The 27056-nt window shown below is 45.0% G+C and overlaps 1 protein-coding gene across 6 annotated transcripts in view; it reads right to left on the bottom strand.

Annotated features, from left to right (window-relative positions):
• Positions 1–24065, bottom strand: part of Fmnl2 (formin like 2) — a 289369-nt gene extending 265304 nt beyond the window's left edge. For all 6 annotated transcript variants that reach the window (XM_060390165.1, XM_060390164.1, XM_060390167.1 and 3 more), the window contains exon 1: positions 23933–24065. In XM_060390165.1, coding sequence (XP_060246148.1) covers positions 23933–24049 — 117 coding nt within the window. In that variant the 5' untranslated portion in view covers positions 24050–24065. The remainder of the gene's footprint in view (positions 1–23932) is intronic.
• Between the last annotated feature and the right edge of the window lie 2991 nt (positions 24066–27056).

The following is a 27056-nucleotide window of genomic DNA, read 5'->3' as shown; positions in this document are numbered from 1 at the left end:
GTAGGAAACTTCTAGATATCCAACATCTCCCCAACCAAATAATCAAAACATTGGCTAGACAATCAGGACTCGGGTGAAGACAGGCTTTTGTATTCTTTTCTCACCATGGCTCTTGGCTTTATTTTAAAAGGGGAAGGAGAAAGGAGTGTATAAAGAAAATCATTTCCACACTTGGAGCTACCTAAGTCCCCAAGTTCTCTGAATTGATTACATATATTTTTTATTTTTATTAGATTTATTCATTTTATTTTACGTCCGAGCATTTTGCCTACATGTATGCCTATCTGTGCACCATGTGCGCACCTGATGCCCAAGGAGGTCAGAAGAGGGCATCAGGTTCCCTGAAACGGGAGTTGACCCTGACCCAACGGAACCTGGGCCCTCTGAAAGAGCAGCAAGTGCTCTTAACTGATGAGCCATCTCTCCAGACCCTCTTATATTGAGATAGATAGATAGATAGATAGATAGATGATAGAGATATAGTTTATAAATAAATAAATATATATATATATTTTTTTAACCTTCAACAAGTGTAAATTCAGTGGTAAACTGAGCCATGTATATCACAGTGATTACGACTGGGAGCACCAGAGCGAGGAAGCTTAAGTTCCAATTCCTGGGTGCATCATCGTAATAATTATGGGCAAGCAGCTCAGCCTGTACTTCAGCTCCCACTTCAGGGAAATAGAAGCAGAGTGTCCACCTCCCTAGGATGTTACTGAGAAAACGCAGAGATGTGCCCATCAATCCAGCTGAAAGGTAAAATTCAAGGAATATTCTCTGCCACAATTACACTGTTTTCTACTAACACTTCCAGCCTAAATTCACCTTGCTCAAAATTAAACCTTAAAGTGGAAGGCAACCATTTTGTTTTTAACATTCAAAATTTTATTACAGATGCTACACCGAATAATCACTTATTATCAAAACTATTTTAGTACCAAGGAGGCATTAAAAAATCTTTGCTAATTCATTAACACGTGGCCCCAGTCTGTGCAGAATAGAGAGATGCACTGCACTTACTTTGACAAAGATTGGGGGAAAGCATTCCAATGACCATTATTACTTCAGCTGAAGATGTCAATGCCATTTCTAAATATATAACCTTTGGAAACTAACCTGTGTGCACCAGGAGAGCTAGACAAGTGTCTTTATTGGAACGGCACAAATAAAGAAGTTTAAATGTTCCCTCTACTTGGCTCATATGGTAGTGGTCATGTTCCTTAGAGTTACCATGTACACAGACCTATCTAACAGTGGACCAAGCCCCTCGGCAAAATATAGCACTAGATACTCTATGCTAGGAAACTCCAGTCTTAGCATCTCTGTTGACCGACAAGTATAGAAATCAGTATGTAAGTCTATTTTGTGTGCTTGTTTACAGACCACATACAGTGGGTCCATGACTCACAACCAAGAGCACTGTACATCAAGGGTACCCATGCCAAAACTGATGACTTCCCAGGGCCTACTGGGAAGTAGAGAACCAACTTCTGCAAGCTGTCCTCCAACTTCCACATGTGACCATCCCAAAGAAAAACAAACATTTTAAAAATTAGCATAGTCTGACCAAAAAGCATGAATATGATAAAAAAAAAAACAACACTAAAAGTGAAAAGACTTCTTGTGTACTAAGTGCAAGCTGTCACAAGGCAGCAAAGTGTCAGTCACGTATTTAATCCGTTAGGTGAGTCAGCCTTCTCACTACTGTGGAGCCCATGGATGCACAACTATTGCTTTGGTGTTACAAAGGGGCAAATTCAGTCGGGAGCGATGGCTCAGCAGTTAAGAACACATGTTGTACTTGCAGAGTATCCAAGTTCGGTCCCCAGAACCTGACTGGGCAGCTCACAACTGCCTGTACAATTTCAGCTCCAGGAGCTCCAACAACCACTTCTGGGACTCTGTGGGCACCTATACTCACAGGTGCACAAACCCACAAAGAGACACAAACACATAATTAAAAATAAAACAAATCTTTAATAGGCAAATTGACAAATCCAGAATCCTCAAGCCAGGATAGACTCTAAAGGATGTACAGTCTACTCATTCCAAAAGCAAAAGATTCAAAAACCACTGACCTGGGCGAGCCACATGCATCACATCACATCAACACATCTCATGGAATACAATAGCACATCTATAAATTCAAAAACTCAGTTGCTTCTGACATATACACACAGGAAAGGCATAGGGCAGCTCTGAAGAGTTTACTTCCAAAGAAAAGGGGCAAGCAATGAGGCTGGGAAGGGTGAGTGTGTCTGTATCACTTCACTTCTCTTAGTGTGGGGTAGTGTACCTTACAGTTGTGATATGCCATTCAAAATATCCCCATTAGCTGGATACAGTGGCTTATGCTTGTGATCTAGCACTCATGAGGTAAAGGCAGAAGGATCAGAAGTTCAAGGCATGACAGAATGGGTTCATGCCTTCATTATGAAAATCCAAAACTTAAAGTTACACACACACACACACACACCCTCTCCACACATTAATTAAGCCCATGCAATTTTAAAAACTCTCAACACAGGGTTTTTGAACACAGACAATTGTTATCTCACAGTACTCTAAAGGTGCTATCAAACATAACTCAAAAAAAGAAGAAAGAAAGGAAAACTTCGGGCAGAGAAGCCATTTATCAGATAAGAAACAATGAACATGTTCCTCACCTCTGAGAAGGAGGAGTGCATCTTCAGAAATTTCTAGACTAAGCTCTAGATGTTGTCACTGCATTCATCTGCTCTAGGACAGCGGCCTTTGTCTTGTGAGCTTAGCTCTGCCTGATTCAGCAAGATCGGCAAGACATGTTATTCCAAACAAATTACTACAGAACATTTTTGGGGAAACATGACAAGAAGTGACCAGGAAACTGCAACTGTAAGGTTTTCCTTCTTTGCTTCCTAGAGCAAGTGTGGTGGCTCAGTACTCCTGATCTGCAAAGATCCTCAGGTACAAGGCAGGATTACTTCTTGGAAGTTAAGGCATATGCTGCAGAGCACACACGAACAGCTCTTAAATCATTAAACAGCACAAACGGAGACTTCCTCATAAAATAACAGTCCACATTTAACAGTGTGAGAAATGATGATTACAAAGATCTGTTTAAACAGAAGGAAAGCATGCAAGAGAGAGATGAAAAGGCAAGAGACGAAGGGTCAGATTTTCCTTTCTACATTCACCCTGCACATCTGCTTCTTCTTTGAGATTGATGGGAATTTCTTTCCAGAACAGTGACACAGAGCACAGGGCAGAGAGGTCCACAAATACACTCAGTCGTGAGACAGAAGTCGTGAAAGGATTACTCCTAAGATGGGGGAGAAGGTAGGAAGGAAGGCTCTGGAATGCAAACACTGGGGTGTCCATGATGACGGATTGAAGCAAGGTATTCTCAGGTGACAGAATGATAGAAAAGATCAAAAGATCACCATTTAGCTCCGAAAGCCATTTCTGTTTAAAAAAAAAAATTAAAAAAAAAACCTGTTTGTGATGCTGCCGTTTCATTATAATTCTTCTCTTTGTTCAGTCTTGGCAGCCGCTCTCCTGAGCATTAGGGTGAAGTCTAGCACTCCGCCAAAAATACCAGCATTTCAACTGATGTGTGATTCAAAAAAGCTGTCAAAATGAACACTCCAAAAGGAATGAGTCACAGGCTGGGCCAGGTTGGCTAATATTTTTGTAGCATATTATAATCCTTTTCATCTGGACTGTCTTGGGGCGGGGGATATTATGTCCTTTCATGTAATTCTAAGCTAACTAAGTGCTTCAATAAGTGTGCAAGGGGCATGACAGAATGGGTTCATGCCTTCATTATGAAAATCCAAAACTTAAAGTTACACACACACACACACCCTCTCCACACATTAATTAAGCCCATGCAATTTTAAAAACTCTCAACACAGGGTTTTTGAACACAGACAATTGTTATCTCACAGTACTCTAAAGGTGCTATCAAACATAACTCAAAAAAAGAGGAAAGAAAAGAAAACTTCGGGCAGAGAAGCCATTTATCAGATAAGAAACAATGAACATGTTCCTCACCTCTGAGAAGGAGGAGTGCATCTTCAGAAATTTCTAGACTAAGCTCTAGATGTTGTCACTGCATTCATCTGCTCTAGGACAGCGGCCTTTGTCTTGTGAGCTTAGCTCTGCCTGATTCAGCAAGATCGGTAAGACATGTTATTCCAAACAAATTACTACAGAACATTTTTGGGGAAACATGACAAGAAGTGACCAGGAAACTGCAACTGTAAGGTTTTCCTTCTTTGCTTCCTAGAGCAAGTGCGGTGGCTCAGTACTCCTGATCTGCAAAGATGCCGAGGGGGCTCTTATCTCTATCAGAATACCATGAACACACAAGTCACACACACATATATGTCATATATATATATAGCCACTACTGGAGTTCTGAAAAATAAAAAACTCGAATGACACTATCCATCTCCAAACAGAGCTGGAACCAAACAAAACCTCAGCAGCCCAGTCTCGTCCAGTCTCGGATAGCCATGGCCTTGTATGCTTTTGCATGTGAGCTGGCTGCACAGTCTAGAGCTTTACCGCTCCCATTACAGAGCTGCCCTGAAATGGAACAGACGTTGAAATTCCTGGCACTCTTTCTAATAGCACAAAACACACAGGGTTGAGCGAAAACATCCAATTAGAAGCCACACATATGAACCATAGCCTTGGACGTATTTGCATGTCAGAGTGGTTGAGTAAATGCCATCTTGAGGCAAGAACACCAGTACAGCCTACCATCCATTACTTCTGGATATTCTGAGACCGGCTTCCTTCCCCCCTCCCCCACCATGTTGTTGTTGTTGATGTTCTTATTGTTGTAGTTGCTGCTGCTGTTTAAGAGTTTGGGGGAGTTGCTTATTTTTTTGTTTTGTTTTTTAATGCCAGGGTTTCATGAATCCTAGACCACCCTCAAACTAGCAATCAACTTGAACTTCCAATGCCCCTGCTCCACGTCCTGAGGCCTGGGGTTATAGGCATACACCTCCACGTCTGTTTTATGGGGTGCTAAGCATCAAACAAATTCTGTGTACATGCCAGGCAAGCCTTCTGCCACATGAACTACATACATTCCTGTCTTACAAGTACAGTTAAAAGCCCGTTTTGAAACCAGGCACGGTGGCACACACCTGTAAAGCCAGCACTCAGGGAGGCTGAGGCAGGTGGCTCTCTTGAGTTCCAGGCCAGCCTGGTCTACAAAGTGAGTCCAGGACAGCCAAGGTTACACAGAGTAACCCTGTCTCAAAAAAATAAAAAATTAAAAAATCACAAAGGCCCTTCTTGGAGGGTTAACACTGATCCAGAATTCTTACAAATAAGCTTTGTAAGACTACAATACAAGCTTCCTAGCAAAGTGAATGTGACCCTTCACCCACTTCTGATACTTGCCACCTACGGAGTGAGACCCCAATCAATCACAATCTAGGGTCCAAGCTCTCCCTGACATGAGAACACTTTTTACCACATTCTTCCAAGGTGTGGGCACCTAAAGCTTTAAATATTTACATAAGAGCAAAACCCAAGTGCTGCAGATTTCAACCAAATCGGTTGTGGCCATTCATTAGCTTAAACCTAAAATGTTCCGAATCTTTAGCCTGAGCGTGTCCTCTGTACAGTGCATGGCATGCATAGCACATCCACATAAATCCCATCATCTCCACTTCTATGCCTCTCTCTCTCTCTTCCGTTAGCAGGTGCCACCTTAAGGGGAGAGGGAGGATATGGGAGTCACTTGAATATCCCTGCATCTTCTTTACTTATTTTTATTTTCTGTGTATGAGTGTTCTGCCTGTATGTATGTCTGTGCACCACATGTGTGCCTGGTGCCCACGGAAGCCAGAACAGAGCAAGAAATTCTCCTGGAAGTAGAGTCACAGACAGTTGTAAGCCATTGTGTGGGTGATGGGAATCAAACCCAGGTCCTCTGGAAGAGCAGCCAGTGCTCTTAATCACTAAGCCATCTCTCCAGATCCTCCCTGCATCTCAGGAATTCCTTATTTGGTGGAATTTGCTTTTTAAAAGTGTACGATCACCCAACATAAGGCTACTAATACTAAACAATAAGAGTTGTTCTGTGGGTTATCACTGGAGGCTGAGCAAAAGGCTTGCTACACAGCCCACAAGCATAACAACACAGCCATTTCACTAGGGACAAAAACAAGGTTCAGAGACAGTTGTCTGAAAGGGAGCCTTGAAAATGCCTCGGAGGACAACTGTTGCTGGAAAGAAAGCCAATTTGAGCACAAGCTTTCTAACCTTTACTATTTCAATTGTGGGCTGTGGCTTATTCATCCAGTTCTTATTTTATCTTTAATTATTTATAGAGGTCGTATAGTTTCCATAGCTTCAGGACACACAATAAGACAAACAGAGGCTGAAAAGATGCTAAACCATCACAGGGACTTTGATTTCCTGTTAAGTGTTTGTTACAGTTGTACTTGATTTTATATAATCTTTGTGATTGGAAGTCTACATGGTACCTTAAGAGCACAGCTTTCTACTTCACAAGTTTAGAGTCTCAGCTATGACATCCTCAAGCAGACTCCTTTAGGTCAGGCTTTCTCACATTTGAAACCTTGCAATTTCCTGAGCTACTTTTACTGAAGTGACTACAGAAAAGACACAGGCTGAGCTGGGCGTATAGCCTGTCTGGTAAGCGGCCTGGCTGCCATGCATAAAGTCCTGAATTTGATCCCCATACAGCACCTGGATGCATGGGCTCAGCACTCAAGATGAAGAACATGTCCAAATTTTCCACATATTCTATAATCACAAGTGAGTTCCAGGTTCCGCAGCTGAGTGGCAGGGCTACCCTGGCACACACACACACACACACACACACACACACACACACTTTCTCTTGCAGCTTCTCCTTTAGCCCATCTCAAAGAATCAAGTTTAAAATCCACAAAATTACTTTCTGGAATTATTCCAACGTGGAATTACGCATACTGTACTTTTATGGTCAACCCTAAGGATTTTAGAAATAATTTTAACTATTTTGACAACTTTTACTGTTAACTTCATAATCGAAAGTCTGTATTAAACTTTCTGTATGTCCCCTGCAAGACATTAGTATTTGAAGAAAACTTTTGAAAATGCAACAGGGTGATGAACCCAGGCCAGATATTAGAAATAACAGCAATAATGTAATTTCCATCCAGAATGCCCAGGCCCATATGTGGCTTCAAGGAGATGAGCTGTGCCATTCTGAGCATCAGCTTTCACGTAGGACACCACTCACAGTAACCAGGACTCCATTCCCAAGCCTGACATTTCATGTGTCTAGAACACTGACACACTTGAAATGATCATGACTTTATAAATCACACAGAACTGACAACAAGCAGAATTGTGACTAGAAAGCACAGCTGCCAAGACAGTCAAAGCTCCATCATGAGCCTCCACCACCTGAGGCTCTGTCGGCTGAGTACATCCCACAGGCCCTTTCCTACACTAGTTTTAAGGCTGGTAGAAGCCCATCTTGAGCCGTGAGGGGAAGGAACAGAGGGCAGACAGCTCCTTCAGACTGAAGAAGGCTACTTCCTCCATATCCCACATAGCTATCTTGCCTATTTTACTGTCCTGCCGGTCTCTGGCGTCTCAGCTGTCTCGTGGCCATGTTTGTGTACCCTTCCATGTCTAGCTGATGTCTGCCCTTCCCACTAGGCTGTCAACTGCTTGATGGTACTACAGCAGTCGGCCTCCTTCAGAACCCTCCAGTGCCAACGGCACTGCCTCGTACACAGGGCTCAAATTCTTTGAACTGCCTGATTAAAGTAAAAACCTATCCGAAACAGTACTAAAGAAACAAAACTGCACAGTATAGAATTAAGACTGTAGTTCAGGGTGCTTGAGAGGGGGCTGGGCTCTCAGAAGCATCCTCTGGCTTCCTTCCAAGGAAGGGAATCCAGCACAGCTTTCTCTCTAGCCCTTGGAGATTACTTCGCCGGCAACTGTACTGACTATCTAGATCTCTAGGTCAGATGATATACAAGCCGGGCCAATGCAGCAGCTATTGCCCAGAACAAAGAACGACACCTGACAGTTAATTCAGAAATAAAGACTGCATCAGACAAAAGGAAGATGCAAGTTCCCTTGTCAGACAGGCCTGGTACAAATCCTACCTCCATTATTTTATAGTGGCCTCTATCCCTCTGTATCCCACTGTCCTGTTAGTGAAAGGAAGATAGTAGTTCCCTGGAAGGACTGTCAGAGGCACATGCCATGATCCTCAGAAATCAAGGAAGAACACAAGAATGAAGAGTCTTCTAAGCATAGTCTTTCTTTACAATGGAATGTTGTCTGTAGTTTTAACACAAAAGCAGCTTGATAGTTCCATACATAACTTCAAGCCTCATACTCTTATGTCCAATTTGCCTTGTTTCCTTAAAATCCTTACAGCCAGAGGCAACAATCTGAGTGTATTCTGCAAACAGATGCTGCCCCTTTAGCCATGCTTTACTTCCAAATGAAACACACAAAAAAGGAAAGGAAGGGAAGGAAGGAAGGAAGGAAAGAAGGGAGGGAGGGAGGGAGGGAGGGAAGGAGGGAGGGAGGGAGGGAGGAAGGGAGGAAGGAAGGAAAGAAGGAAGGAAGGAAGGAAGGAAGGAAGGAAGGAAGGAAGGAAGGAAGGAAGGAAGAAAGAACAACCACACTGGACACATTGCTCTTAGAAAGCCCTTTGCTATGCACTTGACTATCTTTTGCCCCAAACCAAATCTGGCTACAAGACAGGGATAACTCACTGGTTGTCTCCTGCCACATCTGCTGTCCTCCTTTTCTACTCCTAATTCTTAAGTCAAGCAGAACTTGGCATCTACTTGTTATCTCTGAGCATGAGGTATTCTTGGGCACTAACTACAACCAAATGGCATGGGGAATACCAAGATGAGTAAGAACCTATGACAGTATCATTTCAACACAAAGTCAAGTGTGTGCAATTAGCCGTCAGCTCAGTGTGGTCTGTTCAGTAGGTTCTCAGGCAGCTACTCCCAATTGTCCATGTTCTTTCAGTCGACTGAGTTCCCTGATCAAAGGGTCCGTGCTGGTACCCTCTCAGACCAGGCCCTGCCCTGCAGAAGCAGCTGCCCAGACCATGCCTTCTCGGAGCATATAAACAGATGGCTGAAACTATGAAGAGCAACGACAAAGCCATGCATCCAGGCAGCCCGATTGAACAGCCACACCTTACAAGAGTGCTAGTTAACCAAGCGCCTTGTGAGCTTGAGCTGATTCATAAAATAACGAGATCAAAGGAAAGGGAATTGTTTTCCCAACGTCTCCAAGCTGATATGAGCCTGGAAGGGCACACAGGCAGGTCTGAGCTAACTGTGGCCACGTGGATGAAAAGTCTAGGCAGAACACAAGTTAGACAGCAGGGCATGAAAGTGTGACCATCAACAATATACAGCAGCTGAGAGTAGTGGCACACACCTTTAATCCCAGCACTTGGGAGGCAGAAGCAAGTGGATCTCTATGAGTTAGAGACCAGCCTGGTCTACAAAGCAAGTTCAGGACACTCAAGTATACACAGTGAGACCCTGCCTCAAAAAAAAAAAAAAAAAAACCAAAACACAACAAACACAGCCATTGAGCTCTGGAGTCAGACCTGATGCCTAGAATAACATATTAGGGGCTTGATAAGACCCCCCCCCAAAAAAAAAAGAGAAGCCCACAAGAAAAAAGTTCACAGTCAGATCTTTTCATATTTCAAGAGTCATCACGAAAGTTAAAAAAAAAAAAAATCAAGGGCTAGCACCATGGCTTGGGAGGAAAAACAGAAAACTTGAGGTAGTAAGTGTCTAGGAACTGAAGCCACAGCTGTGCTTGCTGGCTTTCACTCTGTAAATCCCTCCCCATTCACGCTTTGTTCCAGAAGCACAAATCACAATGCCCTCTTTTTGGTACTACGAAAAGCAGGACACTATCTTACACACCCCTGAAGTGACTGACTCTGATGCACCCACCGACAGGAAGGCACCTCTGTCCATACTGCCCAATGCTTATGTTTTCTTTGAAGAGATCTCTCAAAGAAAGTGGAAACTTGATAGTTATGGGCATTTAGAACCAGACCACAATCCTGGGGTGAGCTCTCCTCCACCTAAGGGTGTCCACTAGGAGACCAGGCTCTGGTGTTAGGCACAGAGTCAAACTTGGCTTGAGGAACAACTGGGGGGGGGGGTGACACCCAGATGATATGTTCAGTCTAAAAAGGATTTTTTAATAGACAACTAAGCAATATCATCCCAAAGAACAAACCAAAACCATTTTTTTTAATTCTCTATTATCAACAGAAAAATAGGAAATCAGCCTCAGGATATCTGATAGTTATCATTAATTAAAAAGAAAAAAAAAACAGGTGGCTAATACAAAAGAACTACATCTTTAAATGTGGGTTGGAACCGGTTGGTTCACAGATGATTAGAGATCTCTAAGCCAAACAAAGGTTTTCAGAAGAATGAACCCTGAGACTCAAACATTCTACTAAAAAAGGGTGCTAGAAGGCAAGCTGAAGGTTTCACAAACCCTGTAGGCCATGCAGTGATAAATCCCTGGAAGGTCTGATTGGTGGGCAGCAGACAAGTTCATGGCATGTTGGTCCCAACACATTAGGGATGGACTGGCTTCCTAGGTTGACCAGGAAGAAAAGAAGTCCACGGGAATAATGAATGCCAATTAGTCAAGAAAGAACATTCTCTCAAGAGCTCAGCAATGCTGAAAGAGCCACAGTTGCAACTAACCCATAATGCTGAGATCACCTGATCCATTGCACTTAGACTTTGGTTCCCTAGAGTTCACAAACAAGACATTTGACAGGATTGATCTTGCTGGACAAATTGAGTGCTGCCATAATGCCAATAGGATCATCCAACAGCCAACCTCTACCATTGGTTATCGAAATGCTTCCCTTTACACAAAAGGGAAGCAACAGAACTCAAAGAATTAAATAAGGGCTGGGTGTGTAGCTTGGTCGAGATGGAGGCAGAAGTCCAAGGTTACCATTGGCTATATAGTCTTTCAGTTGGAGACTAGTCTGAACCCACAGAAGGCCTTATCTTGGGAGAATTGGGAGAAGGAAGAAGGGAAAGAGGGAGGGAAATTGTTGCCAATTTTTCTGCTATTGTTAGTCATCTCATCTACCTTCCCCAACAGCAACAAAATTATTTTCTCTTAATAGTCCCATCCAAATGCAGACCTTCTTTTACCCTTTCCTCAATTACTAGAAATTTGTATCTGGTCAAAATAAAATCACCTACCGACATTTCCTTGGAAGAGTTACATTTTTAGAAGAAAATGAGACAATACTTGCTTCTATCCTCCCAGTTCCCCAAACAGCACATAGGCTGCCCTCAAAACTAAAACCACAAATGTGAACAATTATGAATAAGAGAAATGTGTACTTGCTTATGTTAACTCATATAGGGATAACTAGGCTCTAACACTGAGAACAATCAGCTCATTCTTGACCTAGCATCCTATTTATCTTTCTATTCTCAAAGCTAATTGCTTATATAAGCATGCCAATTTGCCTTGATTATAGGATTCTTAATAAATGAATGTTGTTTACATTTCACAAGTGTATTTGAATTTCACTCCAGGAAGCCAAGCTCATCAAGTCTTTGTAACTGGTAAAGCCAGAGATCAAAGCAAATGGCCTGCATTGAACCAACAAACAATTAGGCTTGAGAATGGAGACTCAAGCAACACTGCAGCACATCTATGCCTCCTCCACTCCAGAAGTCACTGAGTCACTGCTCAACCTTAACCCACGGTGTAGAGAGCCTTCTCCACAAATGTTCATTCTGCACATCACAGCCATTCCCTAAGTTAAGAATTCTACCACGCAACAGGTTTCTATTCTCATCTTCTGTTTTTTTTTGCATCTTCCTGCTTTGGGCTGAATCAAATATCTGTCTTTAGGGTTGTTGTTGTTATTTTGTTTCGTTTGGTTTTAACTCTTAACATTGCCTAATGCATCCCTGAAGTAATCATTTTCTCCCACTCCTTGAGCAGGGTAACTTTCAAGCTGGATGATACTGTCAGATCCCACAGGATCTGGACCATCCTTATGTCTATTTACACACAAATTCACCAGAATGACCACTAGTGAGACTCACACATCAGTAGTTTTTACTAATCTCTATTTTCATATGTTAATTATACATAACAGACATAAGTAGGTTTCTTTTTACTTTTAATTATATGTTTATAGGTTTGCCTGTGTGTCATTGCAGGTGCCCACAGTCCAGAAGAGGGTGGAGATGCCAACAGCCATAAAAGTTGGGCCCTCTACAAGAGTAAAATATGCTTAACTGATGAGCCATCTCTCTAGCCCTCAACACAAGCACCTATGAGGCCCCGAGAATGGTACCAACATACAGTAAGGCTTGTAAACTAGTATTTCAATTAACCGATTCCTCTTTAACCTTAAATAAGATTTCCATGAAACTTCTAGGGAAAAGAAAAGGAAAAACAAGGAAAAGAAATCTGGTTCCTGCGCAAACATGCAATGTAGACCTGAGACCATGAAGAATACCATTGACAAGTGATATTCACATGTTAGTGTCCTCAGAACAGGCACATAGCCAATGTGAGCTGTTCGACACCTACCTCAAAGCCAATGTTTTTAAGATAGCCAGGACATGGACACCATTAGCACCACACTCCTGCCATTGCCCAGACAAGGCCTTGTGTAGACCAGGATAGTCTTAAACTGACTGCACTGCTCCTAGAGAAAGCAGGGTCTATATAGAGAGGTTTTCTGCTTCAATGACAATGAGTACAGGAACTCAGAAATCCAACAGAGCTAAGTAAAATCACTAAGTCAGTGACAGAACTACACAGGAATACCTGTGATGAGATCAATGGAACCTTTAGACAGTTTGTCCTAGAAAAATAAAATGTATGTGACTTAAGGGATCCACCTAGGAACACTAATGGCCACACTTTGTTTTTATTTTTCCTGTGACTATAAAGAAAAAAATACACTCAATCTATAAGCATCAAAAGTATGTTATCCATACTTGTTTCCATACTTAAGGATTTCCAGCCTTCCTGACCCAAAACTATGTGGGGAGCCGAGACTCAGATGCCACTAGCTGGCGCTGACATCTTGCCCTCAAAACTTAAACCTCCAGGGTGCATGCGTAGATGCGTATACACGCTAAAGATTGCGTGAGCACGCTAAGGATTGCGTAGGCACGCCGGTAAGAGTGAGCAGCCAACCAGGGTATTGACACGTCACAAGGCCGCTAGCATAATGGTCCTAGTCATCAGGCGGGGTAAAAGTAAGCAGCCAGTCAGGGTATTCACACGTCACTCAGGTGCGACCCCGGCTTATATAAACAGCGCTACTCCGGGGCCCGCCCTCTCCTTCGATCTCTTCCTTCCCCGTTTCCCCGCCCGGGGCCCGCGGCCCTCGGGAAGCCGCCCGCGCCCACGAGGTGGCCGGGCGGCCTCTCTCTCCCCTCTTCATCGCGTGACTAATAAAGTTTACTGCGGAAGGATTCCTGTGGTCGCGTGCGTTTCTGCCGGCGAAACATTCACGCGGCGGCTCCCAACATCTGGTGCTGAAACCCCGGAACATTGCTGGGTAAGGAGGGCCCCCTTTAGTGGGGAGGAATTCAGAACCGCAACATTAAGGTTTGTCCTGAAAGACATGTTCGATCTCGACTTATCCCGTTTCTCATTTTGGCTAGCAGAAGCCCTTATGGCCTTCTCTGCTGTGATAGCCGCCATAGCTTTCCTTTTTTTGGTCTCGTGCAAATTCAAGGACTGCCTCGGGAGAAAGAGGAGTAGCAGGAGATTAAGGATAGGGGGGTTGCAAGACAACATGCCAGAATCAGGACGTGAGATGAGGTTAAGGGTCCCAATGGATAGAGATAGGGACGTCTCTAAGAAAAAAGGCCCTTCTGTGGACGTTAAAGCCACGGAAGAGAGAGGTCAGGGAAAGGACGCCCTGGTAATAAGAGGTAAAAGAAAAGGAAAAAACTCAATAAAAAGGCCTCTTTATCCAATAAGATTAAAATTCCCGCTAAATGCCTGGGCGCAGCCATCTTGGCTTTCATCAGAGGCTTCCACGTGGCTGGCAACTGGGCGCAGCCATCTTGGCTTTGGGAAAAATGGGCGGGACCTTGGGTATGTCAGCGGTCCCCACGTGGCCGGCGCCATCTTTGATTCAGGCTAGGAGGCCCCTGCCTCCCATGTGCTCTCCATATAATTCATTTAAAAGACTGGTGATTGTTCATTACAAAATGTTTTTATGCTCTTTTAAGAAAAAAAAAAATTCTAGCTAATAGGTTTGATATGGCTAAAATAATTTTTACAGTTTAAAATTGTTCTGTTAAGCAGTTAATTTTAAAGCTTGTTTAATCATTAAAAAATTTTGGTTGTGGGGGATTATAGATGCTCCACAGTGTTTACTGTATCAGCAACACCTGGTGGCTGTACTTGGTGCTGTCAGTCGCAGCCTGCTAATGCTAACACATGGCCTGCCGCCATAATGGTTCAGCAATTAAAGACACGTAAAGCTGTAGTTTGGCTGCCATGTTTGTTTAGGGTTTCCAGCTAAGTTTAGGGTTTCCAGCTGAGTTCAGTTACACGTGGCCAGCCACCATACTGGTCCGGAGATAAAGAGGGTAAAGCTATGAGTTTGCCACCATTCTGTTCAGGTACTGTTCAATTTTATTTAAAGATTCCTTCTGCTAAATTAAAGCCCCTATTTGATATTTTAGAAGGGGATGTTCATATTTCTTCACCCAGAGCCTTAACACCGGCTGCAAGCCACGCTCTGCGAGTGGTAGAAAATGCTTTACAGGATGCCCAATTAAAACGTGTAGATAAAACTAAGGCCTTTGACCTGTGTGTCATTAAAACTAAACATTTGCCAACTGCTGTATTATGGCAAGGTGGGTCCTTAGTGTGGGTTCATCCCAATGCCTCTCCTACAAAAATTATTGAATGGTATCCGGATGCAGTCGCTCAACTCGCACTTCGTGGGTTAAAAACAGCCATTACATACTTTGGGAGGGAGCCAAAGTCTTTAATAGTGCCTTATACGGCTCACCAAGTTCAGGTATTAACTGCTACCTCTGATATTTGGGCGGTGCTGGTTACCTCTTTTAGTGGTTCAATTGATAATCATTACCCAAAACATCCTATTTTGCAATTTGCTTTAACTCAGGAGGTAGTCTTCCCGCATGTAACGTCCCAAAAGCCACTTCGGGATGGACTGGTAGTCTATACAGATGGGTCAAAAACAGAAATAGGAGCTTATGTGGTTAATAATAAAGTTATTTCTAAGCAATATCATGAGACCTCGCCTCAAATTGTAAAATGTTTAGTGGTGTTAGAAGTTTTGAAAAAATTTCCAGGTCCCTTAAATATTGTTTCTGATTCTAGTTATGTGGTAAATGCAACCAAAATCTTAGAGGCTGCTGGATTAATTAAAGCGTCTAGCAAGCTTGCAAAAATTTTTCAAAAGATTCAGTTTGCCTTAATTACCAGAAGATACCCTGTTTTTATTACACATATCAGGGCTCATTCCGGTCTACCGGGGCCCATGTCCCGTGGAAACGACCTGGCAGATCGAGCCACAAAGATGATTGCATTTGCTCTCCTTTCAAATTTAGAATTGGCTAAGGAGTTTCATAAAAGATTTCATGTTACAGCTGAGACATTGCGTAATCGATTTAACATAACTAGAAAGGAAGCTAGAGATATTGTTACCCAATGTCAAAATTGCTGTCAGTTCTTACCTGTGCCTCATGTTGGGATTAATCCCAAAGGAATCTGTCCACTACAAGTGTGGCAGATGGATGTCACCCACATTTCATTTTTTGGTAAACTTCAATACTTGCATGTTTCTGTTGATACTTGCTCTGGAGTTATGTTTGCTTCTCCCCTGACTGGAGAAAAGGCAGCCCATGTTATTCAACATTGCCTGGAGGCACGGAGTGCCTGGGGAAAGCCCAAAATTCTAAAAACTGACAATGGGCCAGCCTATACTTCTCAAAAATTTAAACAGTTTTGTCATCAGATGGAAATAACCCATCTCACAGGGCTCCCCTACAACCCCCAAAGCCAGGGCATCATTGAACGTGCTCACCGCACCCTAAAATCCTATTTAATAAAACAAAGGGGAGGAATCCAGGAGGCTCTGCCCTCAGTGCCACGAGTGACGGTTTCACTGGCACTCTTCACTCTCAATTTTTTAAATTTGGACAGTCAAGGCCATTCGGCTGCTGATCGCCACTGTTCAGGGCCTAACAGGCCCAAGGAGATGATTATATGGAAGGATGTCTTAACTGGACAGTGGAAAGGCCCGGATCCTATTTTAATAAGATCCAGGGGAGCTGTCTGTGTTTTTCCACAGGAAGAAAACAATCCATTCTGGGTACCGGAGCGCCTCACGCGAAAGCTTGTGACAGCTGAAGATGATCTTCCAACAGACACACCTGCTACTGCTGAAAGAATCAAGGACAGCGAGGAGGACCACTAATTCTACTCGAGTGGATTCATTGCCCACAGACTGGCTTTACCCTGGGTTTCTTCTGCCTTTTCTTACTTCAGATTGGGTGGGGGTCGGAATGTTTGGTGTAGCATTGTGTCGTGGCTTAGTGTTTTTTACTCTGGTTGTTCTGCAAACTCTATACCCAAAACAAACGTGACTAGGTCGCAATCGCGCAAGCACTAGCACCCTTGGAACAAGGATCGTCTCCCAAAAATTTGGTTATCCATGTTAAAAAATTAAAACAGACTGTGACACTCAGTCGATGCACCTCAGGGGTTTCACCCATTGCACTGAGTCGATGAGTGATCCAGGTTAATGTTGCCTTTGCCTAAACGGTTATGGTACCTAGACAGGAGGGTGACAGCTCTTGCACTCCCTGGAATTTTATTCCATTGCACGGGAATGAGTGTCACCTCCTTTCTGAGATGTGGTACCTAGACAGGAGGGTGACAGCTCTTGCACTCCCTGGAATTTTATTCCATTGCACGGGAATGAGTGTCACCTCCTTTTAAAAATCTTCTCCCCTAGCCCCTGCACCCAGAGGACTTGTTTCCATTGCACCTGGTGGGGTAAGGGAGTAATCTAAAGCTTTTGATCGCTTACTCCCCAAAGAAGGAGTTTGCTTGATCGAGCTTAGGGCCCTCTTGTACCGTGCTTATAGGCTTTTAGGCAGTTTTCATTTATTTATTTATAACAAAAAGGGAGATGTGGGGAGCCGAGACTCAGATGCCACTAGCTGGCGCTGACATCTTGCCCTCAAAACTTAAACCTCCAGGGTGCATGCGTAGATGCGTATACACGCTAAAGATTGCGTGAGCACGCTAAGGATTGCGTAGGCACGCCGGTAAGAGTGAGCAGCCAACCAGGGTATTGACACGTCACAAGGCCGCTAGCATAATGGTCCTAGTCATCAGGCGGGGTAAAAGTAAGCAGCCAGTCAGGGTATTCACACGTCACTCAGGTGCGACCCCGGCTTATATAAACAGCGCTACTCCGGGGCCCGCCCTCTCCTTCGATCTCTTCCTTCCCCGTTTCCCCGCCCGGGGCCCGCGGCCCTCGGGAAGCCGCCCGCGCCCACGAGGTGGCCGGGCGGCCTCTCTCTCCCCTCTTCATCGCGTGACTAATAAAGTTTACTGCGGAAGGATTCCTGTGGTCGCGTGCGTTTCTGCCGGCGAAACATTCACGCGGCGGCTCCCAACAAAACTATACTTCTTAAGTGAATCAATCCAGAATGAAACACTCCAGGGGCCAACTCACCCCTGGAAAATAGCATGGTGATTGGTGTTCTTAGCATGGGGTGACTAGGTAGGAAACAGAAAGAAAAATCTCCCTAAAATATGAGTACAGTTCTCAAAGCATGATCTCTCTTTACCTCTACTGTTCAAGCAGGTGAAAACCAAGATGTTAAATGATGCCTCTCCCAAAAATAAAGTCTGGGAACACAGTTCTTGCTAACTGGGAGGGTGGGAGTCTACAAAATCCAATCTAAAAGAGGTCCTCTGTCAGCATCTGCATAGCTTGACCTCATCTTCCCTTCTAAGGTCTTCCAGTGTGTTCTTTCACAACTTGCTACTTTGTTCCTAAAAGAATACCAGGTACCAGTGTCCTCCACAAAGGAGACAAACATTTATATAATTTGTGAATAGGTTCTGGTTTTGGTTAGTTGGGTTTTTGTTTTGTCTTGGGGGGAGGGGCAATGTTTTTGAGATAGGGTTTCATATTCCTAGGTTGGCCTCTAACTCAATATAGATGATCCTAAACTTCTGGTCCTCTTGCCTCTACTACAAGCATGGACAACCATGCCCTCAGGCAGTGCTGGGCATCAACCCCAGGGCTTCAGGCATGCTAAATAAGCACTCTACCAATGAAGCTAAATTCCCAGCCCTGTGTTTTTTAGTTGCCTCCTGACACCTGTGCTATCTTAGCCCTTCATAAAGCAATGAGTTTCCACAGGAAATATGGATCTAAACACTTTTCCTTCTTTTAGTCTAAGAGGGATCTTCAAGGAGCTCCTCCTCACTGTCCTGTGCTACAGTTCTTTGTGTACAATCTGCAGGTGACTATCCACCTCAAGAAAGGCATCTTTCCAGGCCACTGCTTGAATGGGAAAACACCTGCTGTAACTTGGGGTGGGGTCTTCCTATCACAGCATCTTTCACATAACACTTTCTAGACAATGTCAGTAAAGAAGCCACTCTCAATTCTTTGACAACTCTACATTTGAACATTTCCCCTAATATCACCTGAATTTTAGTCACTGATCTAGGGAAATTTTACTCTCTAGTCCATACAGAATACATTACAAAGGTTTTGTTGTTTGTTTGTTTTGTTTTTAACACAAGGGCTCAACCATATCATTCAGTCTGTCCTCCAAGTTGCAATCCTCTTCCTTTAACCCCCAAAGTGATCGGATCACTGGTCCCTACCAGTTGGACTAAACAATTTTCTATTAGAAGAGCGCAATACTAATGCCAAATGGGACAAAGGACTACACTGTTTTATGTTCTTCTTCAAAGTGCTATAATTTGCCTCAACTAGTCTACGGTCTGTGCCAAACTTAATTCCCATCCACAAATGAGGGAAACGAGGGGCTCTGCCCAAGCTGGTGCAGGGAACAACTCCAGAAAGTAGTTCTCCTACTCCCGAGGGCAATGAGTTTTGCTAGATGATAGGCCACAGGCAAAACAAATTCCTCTCCCTTGAGGACTTAGGGACATACACAATTTAGATTGCTGAGAGTCTACCAAAGGCTGCAAGCATTTACACTCGAAATACCCTTTGGTCAACTGCTGCCTCATGTATCCATTGCAGAAAATGCATACATGCTCTTAATGACGGTAGAAATAGCATAAACAACCATCCCCACTGCAGGGGAAGGAACACAGTTCCAGGGAGTTACTGCCCAGGGTGAAACTGTAATGTTTCAAACTGAGAACACCATGCCTCACTTCCACACTCTTTTTCCATCCCAACAGGGGAAAGGATGTGAGAAAACAAATAAGCAGTGTGTGATGGCCTCACTACGCTCCAACCCACCCATCTGCTTCACAGACCCTACCCAAGTGCGTTCCTCCAGGTGCAGCAAAGTGGGAAACAAACTTGACTGCTGAAACTGCATGTGCGTGCATTCAATTGACAGTCTGCACTTCCCTCCCCTTACTCAAACCCTACGTTTTCCAAGCAAGACATTTCAAATCTGCCAGGGAAGAAAATCTGAGGAAGACACTTTTGGTCCACACCAGGTTTTCTCTCCATGCCTGGACATACAAAAGGAGAGCAGATGCCACAAAGCCAGGATCCAAAAGGCAGCCTCAAATGCACCTCACTATGGTCACTGCTGAAGACTTCCTGCCAATTGTACCCATTATGAACCTGGCATTTACCAGACTCTTGTTTTGTTTATTTTTAACTGCTATTCCCAGGCCTTTTTCACCCCAGTTTCAGATTTGAGAAATCATTATGTAATGAGGAAGCCAGGAGAAGGGAAGAAAGACACCCAAATCTGGTTAAAATCCCAGGTTGGTGACTTAATCAACACAACCGCAGGCAATTCAGGTACTCCGTATTTACACATCTCTAGCATCGTTGACGGCCAGACTGACTGCAGGGACACAGAGAGCATGTCAGCATGAGGTATATTCATGCACAGTAGGCACCCAAAAGTGCTCTCAATTCCTTCCTAAGCCAAGTGACTACATCTAGTCTTGCCAGGAAAAAAAAAAAAAAGGAAAGGAAACTGCTTCAAATGAATCTGAAACTAAAGTAGTTCCCAATTTCAACCATGAGATTTCCCTAAACCATTACTTCATCCTCTTTCTTTTCATATCTGCTCGCAAGAGCTGTGCCACACTATAGAGATTCAAGCAACTATGTCAGAGGACTTAAATCATCCTTTTGTCTGAAGTTCAAAGAAAGAATCCTTAAAACAGCACCTCAACAAAGGTGCCAGATGATTTATATACTACATTTGTAAACAGTGACTGGCAGTTGAAATTAAACAATATTATGGCATGTCTAATGGAAAAGTATTCTTGGACTGAAGACCATCACGACAGCCACTAAGAACTGCTTTCACAGCATCACATTTGAAGATGAAGAATAAAGAAGGATTTGCTTGTGTGTGACCCCAAGGACTAGCCAATGCTTCATAAGTGCAACGGAAAGCTACATGGACACACATGCAATCATAAATGAGTGGGACCAAATAATGCAGGCTAATGTTACCTCACATACTAAACAATTTATCAAAGGCAGAGGTGCCTAACTAAACTCCTCACTTAAGAAGACACTTGCTCTAAAGAGTATAACAGAAAGGTCAGAGTGTAGGATCATATGTACTGGCACACACAAAGATACCTATCAACTAATATCTACCGGAAGGATGGGTGCAAAGATACAAAAGTTCAGTTAGTTACTCTTTTCTTTAAGCACAAGTTTGCTACTGTTAGAGTAATCTAAATAAAGGCCAGAAGAGGGAGAAACTTTCCTTACAAGAATTACATCCTTAAAATGTGGATCCAAATTTTAATAGTAATTACTCATGGGAAGTTTTAAAACTTACCTCTGCTGACCTTAGTTCAGTAGTTGGCTTGGGCTCTCTTCTCTCTTCTTTCCAGTCACATGTAATAGTTTTTAGATGTAGACAACTACACCCAAAGAAGCTGCTGGGGTATATTCATTGAGTAGATTCATATTCTCTGAAGTAAGATGAACTTCTGTCACTTTAATTTTTATTTACTCCATCAAAGGTTTTTAATATTCTAGAGCTGGAGGTGGGGAGGAATTGTTTTCCTAGCCTGAAACAGCTCGTTAATTATTTATGTAAGTCATACTTACAATGAGGCGCTTGTGCGTCTTTCTGCACAGTATAAATCTAGTTTTTCTCCTAAAATCCCTTGTGATCTTTCTTATATAAGAAAATGAAATAGATCTGGTGTGGTGGCACATACACACGTGTGTGTGACACCTAAATAAGTGTGTGTATTAGACTATCTAACAAAATCTCTCTCCTAAAACTTGTTCTTCCAGCTTAATCTCTAGGATTATATACTTCTGATGCCTCTAGCAACTCATGAAAATGAAAGAAAAGCCAAGTGGAAAACACTGAGTAAACAACCGCAGGGAGAAAGGACAAGGAAGCTAACAGGGCGACTAAACAGCCTGGGAGGATTTCCTTTAACCTGTTTCACACATATTTTATTGGCAAGTGGAGCTTGGATGAGAATGTAAACATCAACAGCCCAAGTGAATCCCAAACCCAAGGATCCCAAAGGCACTGTAACTATCTGAAAAAGGTCAGTATATTTTCTGGTTTGGGGTTTTTTGTTTTTGTTGTTTTGTTTTTGAGAAACTCAGTATGTTCTAAGCAGCTTGCAAAAGAATGGCATCCAGTTAACCGTGTGACACACAGGGACGGAGAAGTAGCCACCACAAACAACACCCCAAGGAGCCTGGGATTTACAATCATAAAAGTCTACAAGCTCATTTTGTGACCTGCTAGACTCAATGGGAGCACAAATCCACCATGTTAATGAAGGGGCATTATTTTCTAAAGATTAATTCATACCATGTGTTATTAATCAGCAGAGTAACTGAAAGCTCATGCAAAAAAATGCTCTCCCCGTTGAGTAGAACTTAATTGCATTATTGTTATTAGCATGGCTGCTGCACTGACTTCCCGGTGTCACTGGCTCCCCACTCCAAGTACTCGGACTTTCTCTCTCTCTCTCTCTCTCTCTCTCTCTCTCTCTCTCTCTGACAGACAAAGAGACAGAGAGACAGGCAGACAGACCCACACTATGAGGAGAAAAAAACAGAAAACCCAGAGAGCCACAAAGTTGCGGCCATGTCTGTCAGGAACAGTTTTTTTCAAGAAACACCGTTTGTCTCTGGAAAGAAGGGTCAAGTATGCACCAGACTGCCTTGAGAAGTAATTAAGCTTAGGCTGTTTCATTTCACAGCGTCCCATCTTGCATAACGTGGGAGCAGCTGTGGGAGATCACAGACGATGCAAAGCAAAACAGGCAACCACATCTTTCTACCCCATGTTAACAGCCGTTTCCAGGGGGCCTGAAAGGGCTGCAGCCTCCGTTCTCCCTGAGCGCACAAAGCCAACCTGCCATCCAGAATACGTTCTCAGTACCAAAGCAGCCCCCTTTCAAGGGATGAAGAAAAGCAGCTTCAATGTACCAGTCAACGTTCAAATCTCAGAAAACCAACTTTTGATCCAGGACTTGAGACCTCTCCCAAAGTTCTCAAGTTGCACGCCAAAATTCTCTCAGGTAGACACAGGGGTTGGCCTCCTCCATCACAAGTTCCTCTGGCTCTGGCTGCCCTGTCTTGCAGGGGTTTAGAAAAAGGGAAACAGAGTGTGTGAAGTCTAGCAGCCCAGGCGTCCGCCCATCCCACCTCGTACCCCCACTTCCTTCCCAACATCCCTGAAGAGAAGCTAGGATCTTAAAACCGAGAATCCAGGAACCAACTGCACTTGGGACCTTCTCTCGGGCCAGGGAAAAAGCGTCACACCCTTTTGAGCTCACAGCGAGGCATACTACGGTTGGGAAGGGCCCAGAAACTTGTTCCCAAAAGGAAATGGAGAGAGAGGATTCCAGTCTTTGATTGAGAAGCTGGACCGGGAAGGCTGAGGGATGCGGAATGCGGGAGGGAGCCATGGACTCAGCTGGAGGAACTGGGGTCGCCTGTGGAGTCAGGACGGCTCTTAACACGTCCCAGCCAAACTGCACATTTTTGTGGTTTAAGATTTAAGACCAAAGGGAACACACTGAGGTTCTCCCCCGCCCGGGGCGTTTCTCTCCCCCCACCCCCCCGTCTGGGTTTCAATGCCTCCTCCTCGAGGAGGGACCCCGGCGCCACACTGCTGCCCGCCTCCTCTTTCTCTTTCGGGGGAGCTGTCCATCTGCCCAGCCGCGAGGTCCACCCTCCAAGTTCGGCCGACCGAGCGCGGGCGCGGCGCCTGCGGCCAGCCACCTGCGCGCGTCTGCTGCAGACCCCGCAGGCCCGGAGCCGGGCGTCCAGGGGATGCTAAGGCAGGGGGTCGGGGTCGGCTGCTCGGCTCCCATTCTCTGAACAAAAAGCTTGAGCTGCTAACCGCTCGCTCCTCCCCGGCCAGCCACCTTCCCTTCACACCCACTCCGCACCTCCCGGCACACGCGCTGCGAGGTGCCGCTCCCGCCAGACAATAGGTTCGTGGCCGGCGGGGCGGCCCGGCCCGAACCTCTCTCCCCTTCCCAGGACCCCAGGAGAGCGCAAGGCGAGGGAGCGAGAGAGGCAAGGCGGGGAGCCCACAATGGGAAGGCATGAGCCTCGCCCTGGGGACCGGAGGAGTCGGGTCAGCTGCGCCGCCAGCCCCGCCGGGGGCCCTGCGCCCGGCCGCCGCGTACTCACCAGCACGATGGCAAAGCGCTCCTCCAGTTCACCTGGCTCGGGCATCGGCAGCTTCAACGGCACGTTGTGCGCCCTGAAATCGGTCTGCTGCGAGTCCATGCTCCCCGCGTTGCCCATGTCGGCTGCGTGCAGGAGCCCCGGCCGGCTCCCGGCCCCTGGCGTCCGCGTCCGAAATGCCCACAGCCCCGGGCGCTCGGCTCCCGCTCTCCGCCGCGTCCCGGCGAGTGCTCCGCGCGCGCCGCTCCCTAGCAGAGCTCGGAGCCCAGCCGGTCCCCGGCCGCCCTCATGCTCCCCGCCGCTCCGGCGCCGCCCCGGCCTCTCCGCCTCGCGAGGGGTCTGCAGGGCGCCGGGCGCCGATCTGCATGGTGCTCCCGCCGCCCCCCGCCGGCGCCCGCGGCCGCTCGCGCGCTCCTGCTCCTCGGCCTCCCACCCGCACCGCTGCCTCGCTGACACCTCAGCCTCGGCCCCACGGCGAGCGAGCGTACCGTCGCGCTCTGCGAGCCGACACAATGCCCCCTCTCGGCCCCCGCCCCCGGCCCGGCTCCGCCCACCCGCCCCGCGGGCTGCCGGGACCAGTAGTTTCGGCCCTAACCGGCCACGCGCAGAGACCGCGCGCGCGCTCCCGCAGGGGGAACGCACTGTGGCTGGGGTGTTTGCAGCGAGGACGAGCCGGACGCCGTGAGAGGTGTCTTGTGTCGCTTCTGCCACGGTCGCCCTCCCCACACCCCATCCGCGACAGTTTAAGATCTGCCTTGTCAGCATTAAATCTGACACTTCAGCAGGTTTGAAGAATGAATGAATGATTCCAGTCATTCACTAACCGCGTGATTTAAGTTTCAGAAGACTATAACCCTGTGAAAGGATCTAGTTAATAGGGGACCCCCTAACCCCGGGACTGGCAACGGCCAACTTCATGAACTGAGGGTGAAAGTATCGTATGGTTCTTCGGCATCTACGCTGCATGTTCTTTGATGTGATTGAATGTTTTATAAACAAATGTGTGATTTATGGCTATGTAGTCCGACCCCAGGACTTGGTACAAGAATTCAATCCAAAATAGACAATTCAAAACAAATAGTTGTCAAAGACCTAGGACGAAGTTAGAGTTCCTTAGGTTAAATATGCCCGCCCAGGAATGCTTTCAAATCTACTAAGGAAGACAATTTGCACAAATAACTATTTTATACGAGCTGTAGATGGTCGGGTGTTGGAGGCATGAGGGTGGTTTTTGACTGTGCCAAGCGTTTGGCTTGGGTTCAACTCTGTCCTCTGAACTTCATTAGCCATGCTGAATGCACGGTTAGCTTACGGGTGACTTTTGGCTGAACTGCCATTAGTCCCTTCTTATCTTAAAGCAGTGTTTCTTCACTCCTGCTGTACATCCGTCTTACTCGGGAAACTCATGGTTAAAGCAACACATACCTTGAGTTCTAGAAGCCTGTTACCAGAATCTCCCTAAGCTGAGAGACAGAGCCTGAGAAGGTTGTTGGTACTGGCTCCCAGGTGACTCTGGTACGCAGATTGTGCTAGCATCTTGTTCATTTTATTTCACATTCGTTGCAGGTATGTATGTATGAGGATGTCAGGGTTTCCTAGAACTAGAGCTACAGACAGATGTGATCAGTCATATGGGTACTGGAAGTTGAACCCCAGTCCTCTGGAAGAGCAACCGGTGATCTTAACACCTGAGCCATCTCCCTAGCCCTGGGCTGTCTTCTTGAGAAAGCAAATGTGTTTGTGTTCTAACAGAAATGTCAAGAGCCACAGCTTACCCTTGGAGGTTGTAGATATCTGGCTCATGGTCCCTGCTGCTAAGCCTGCCCCAGTGTGTGATTTTTGGATGATTGTTTAACCTTTCTGTGCCTTAATTTCATCATCTGAAATAGTCATAATAATATTCGTGCCTGTTTTACAAGGCGGAGTGAAACCTCAGTAGCTCTGTACTCCTCGGGTGAAGAACTGAGAACAATAATATAGCTGTATATCAATGCCGTCATCATAATCCTCATCATTTTACTGATATCGACACTTCCTGTTTACACCTTCATGCTATGTTAACTTCAAATAAAGAGATGGATGAAGTGATGCTCAGAAACAGTATTTCCAAGTGTGTGTATTACATTCAACAGTCTGAGCTAAAAAGTTCATCTTCAACTTCTCAAAATCTCATGAGGACAAATCTCCTAAACATCCTGAAAGGCAACCACTGGGACTTTTGCCACTAACATATGGAGGACGTCTTTACAAACACGTTTAGTATGTCCTGTTAAATAAACTACTTCTAACTTTTTAAATGATTCTTTAAATTTTGTTTATGTTTATTATTTTGTGTGTCTGTGTGTTCAAGACAATGTAGAGGTCAGAGGATAACTTTGGGGAGTTAGTTCTTTCCACCATAGGTGTTCTAGAGACAGACACTCGAGGCTCCTTTTTTTAAAGAGACCACTTAAAAATATCAGCCTTTAAATTCTCAACAAATGCAATTTGTAATTCTGAAGTATTGTCGCAAGCCAATAGCAAGGGTGTTATTGAGTAGAACAGGCATGCCTGCGTATCCCACACTAATGAACAGGAGCAAGGAGACAGTTCAGACCTGGTGAGGCATTTCTATCCTGCAAAGGTATGTATTTTCTTTGGGATTTCTGGACATATATCTTGGGTCTGAGTGACTCACAGAGTCAGCCCACCCAGAGAGCTGCCCGTCTGGATGGGAAGGCTGGAATTTGTTTCTGCAGTCAAGAAAGCCTTTTTATTACATTTATGACTTCCTCTGGTCATATTTCTGCCAGGACCCAAGACCTTTCCCTCTCCCTCTGTCTTATCACATCTAGTCCCTCTCCTGAGCTCTCACTCTCTGAAGAGCCAAGGACAAAGTGTACACATCCGTGAACCAAAAGTACTTTCTGCTACTTCAAGGTTTGCCATCTCTAGCGTTTGGTTATTATTTATAACGAGAATTAAAGGCAATTCCAATTACCCCATGGGATAGTAAATTCCTGTGGAAATGCCCATCCATAGTTCAGGGATTTTTGTTTTAAGAATTGCTGCGGTGGACTCCAGCCTACCTGTATTGAGGGCAGAAAAGAGGGAGAAGGATCAATGCCAGTTAAGTTATTTCTTTTAT

Source organism: Meriones unguiculatus, chromosome 8, assembly GCF_030254825.1.
Source record: "Meriones unguiculatus strain TT.TT164.6M chromosome 8, Bangor_MerUng_6.1, whole genome shotgun sequence".
Classification (NCBI taxonomy): domain Eukaryota; kingdom Metazoa; phylum Chordata; class Mammalia; order Rodentia; family Muridae; genus Meriones; species Meriones unguiculatus.
The sequence above is the reverse complement of the archived record's forward strand: the minus strand, read 5'-3'. Positions and strand labels throughout refer to the sequence as shown.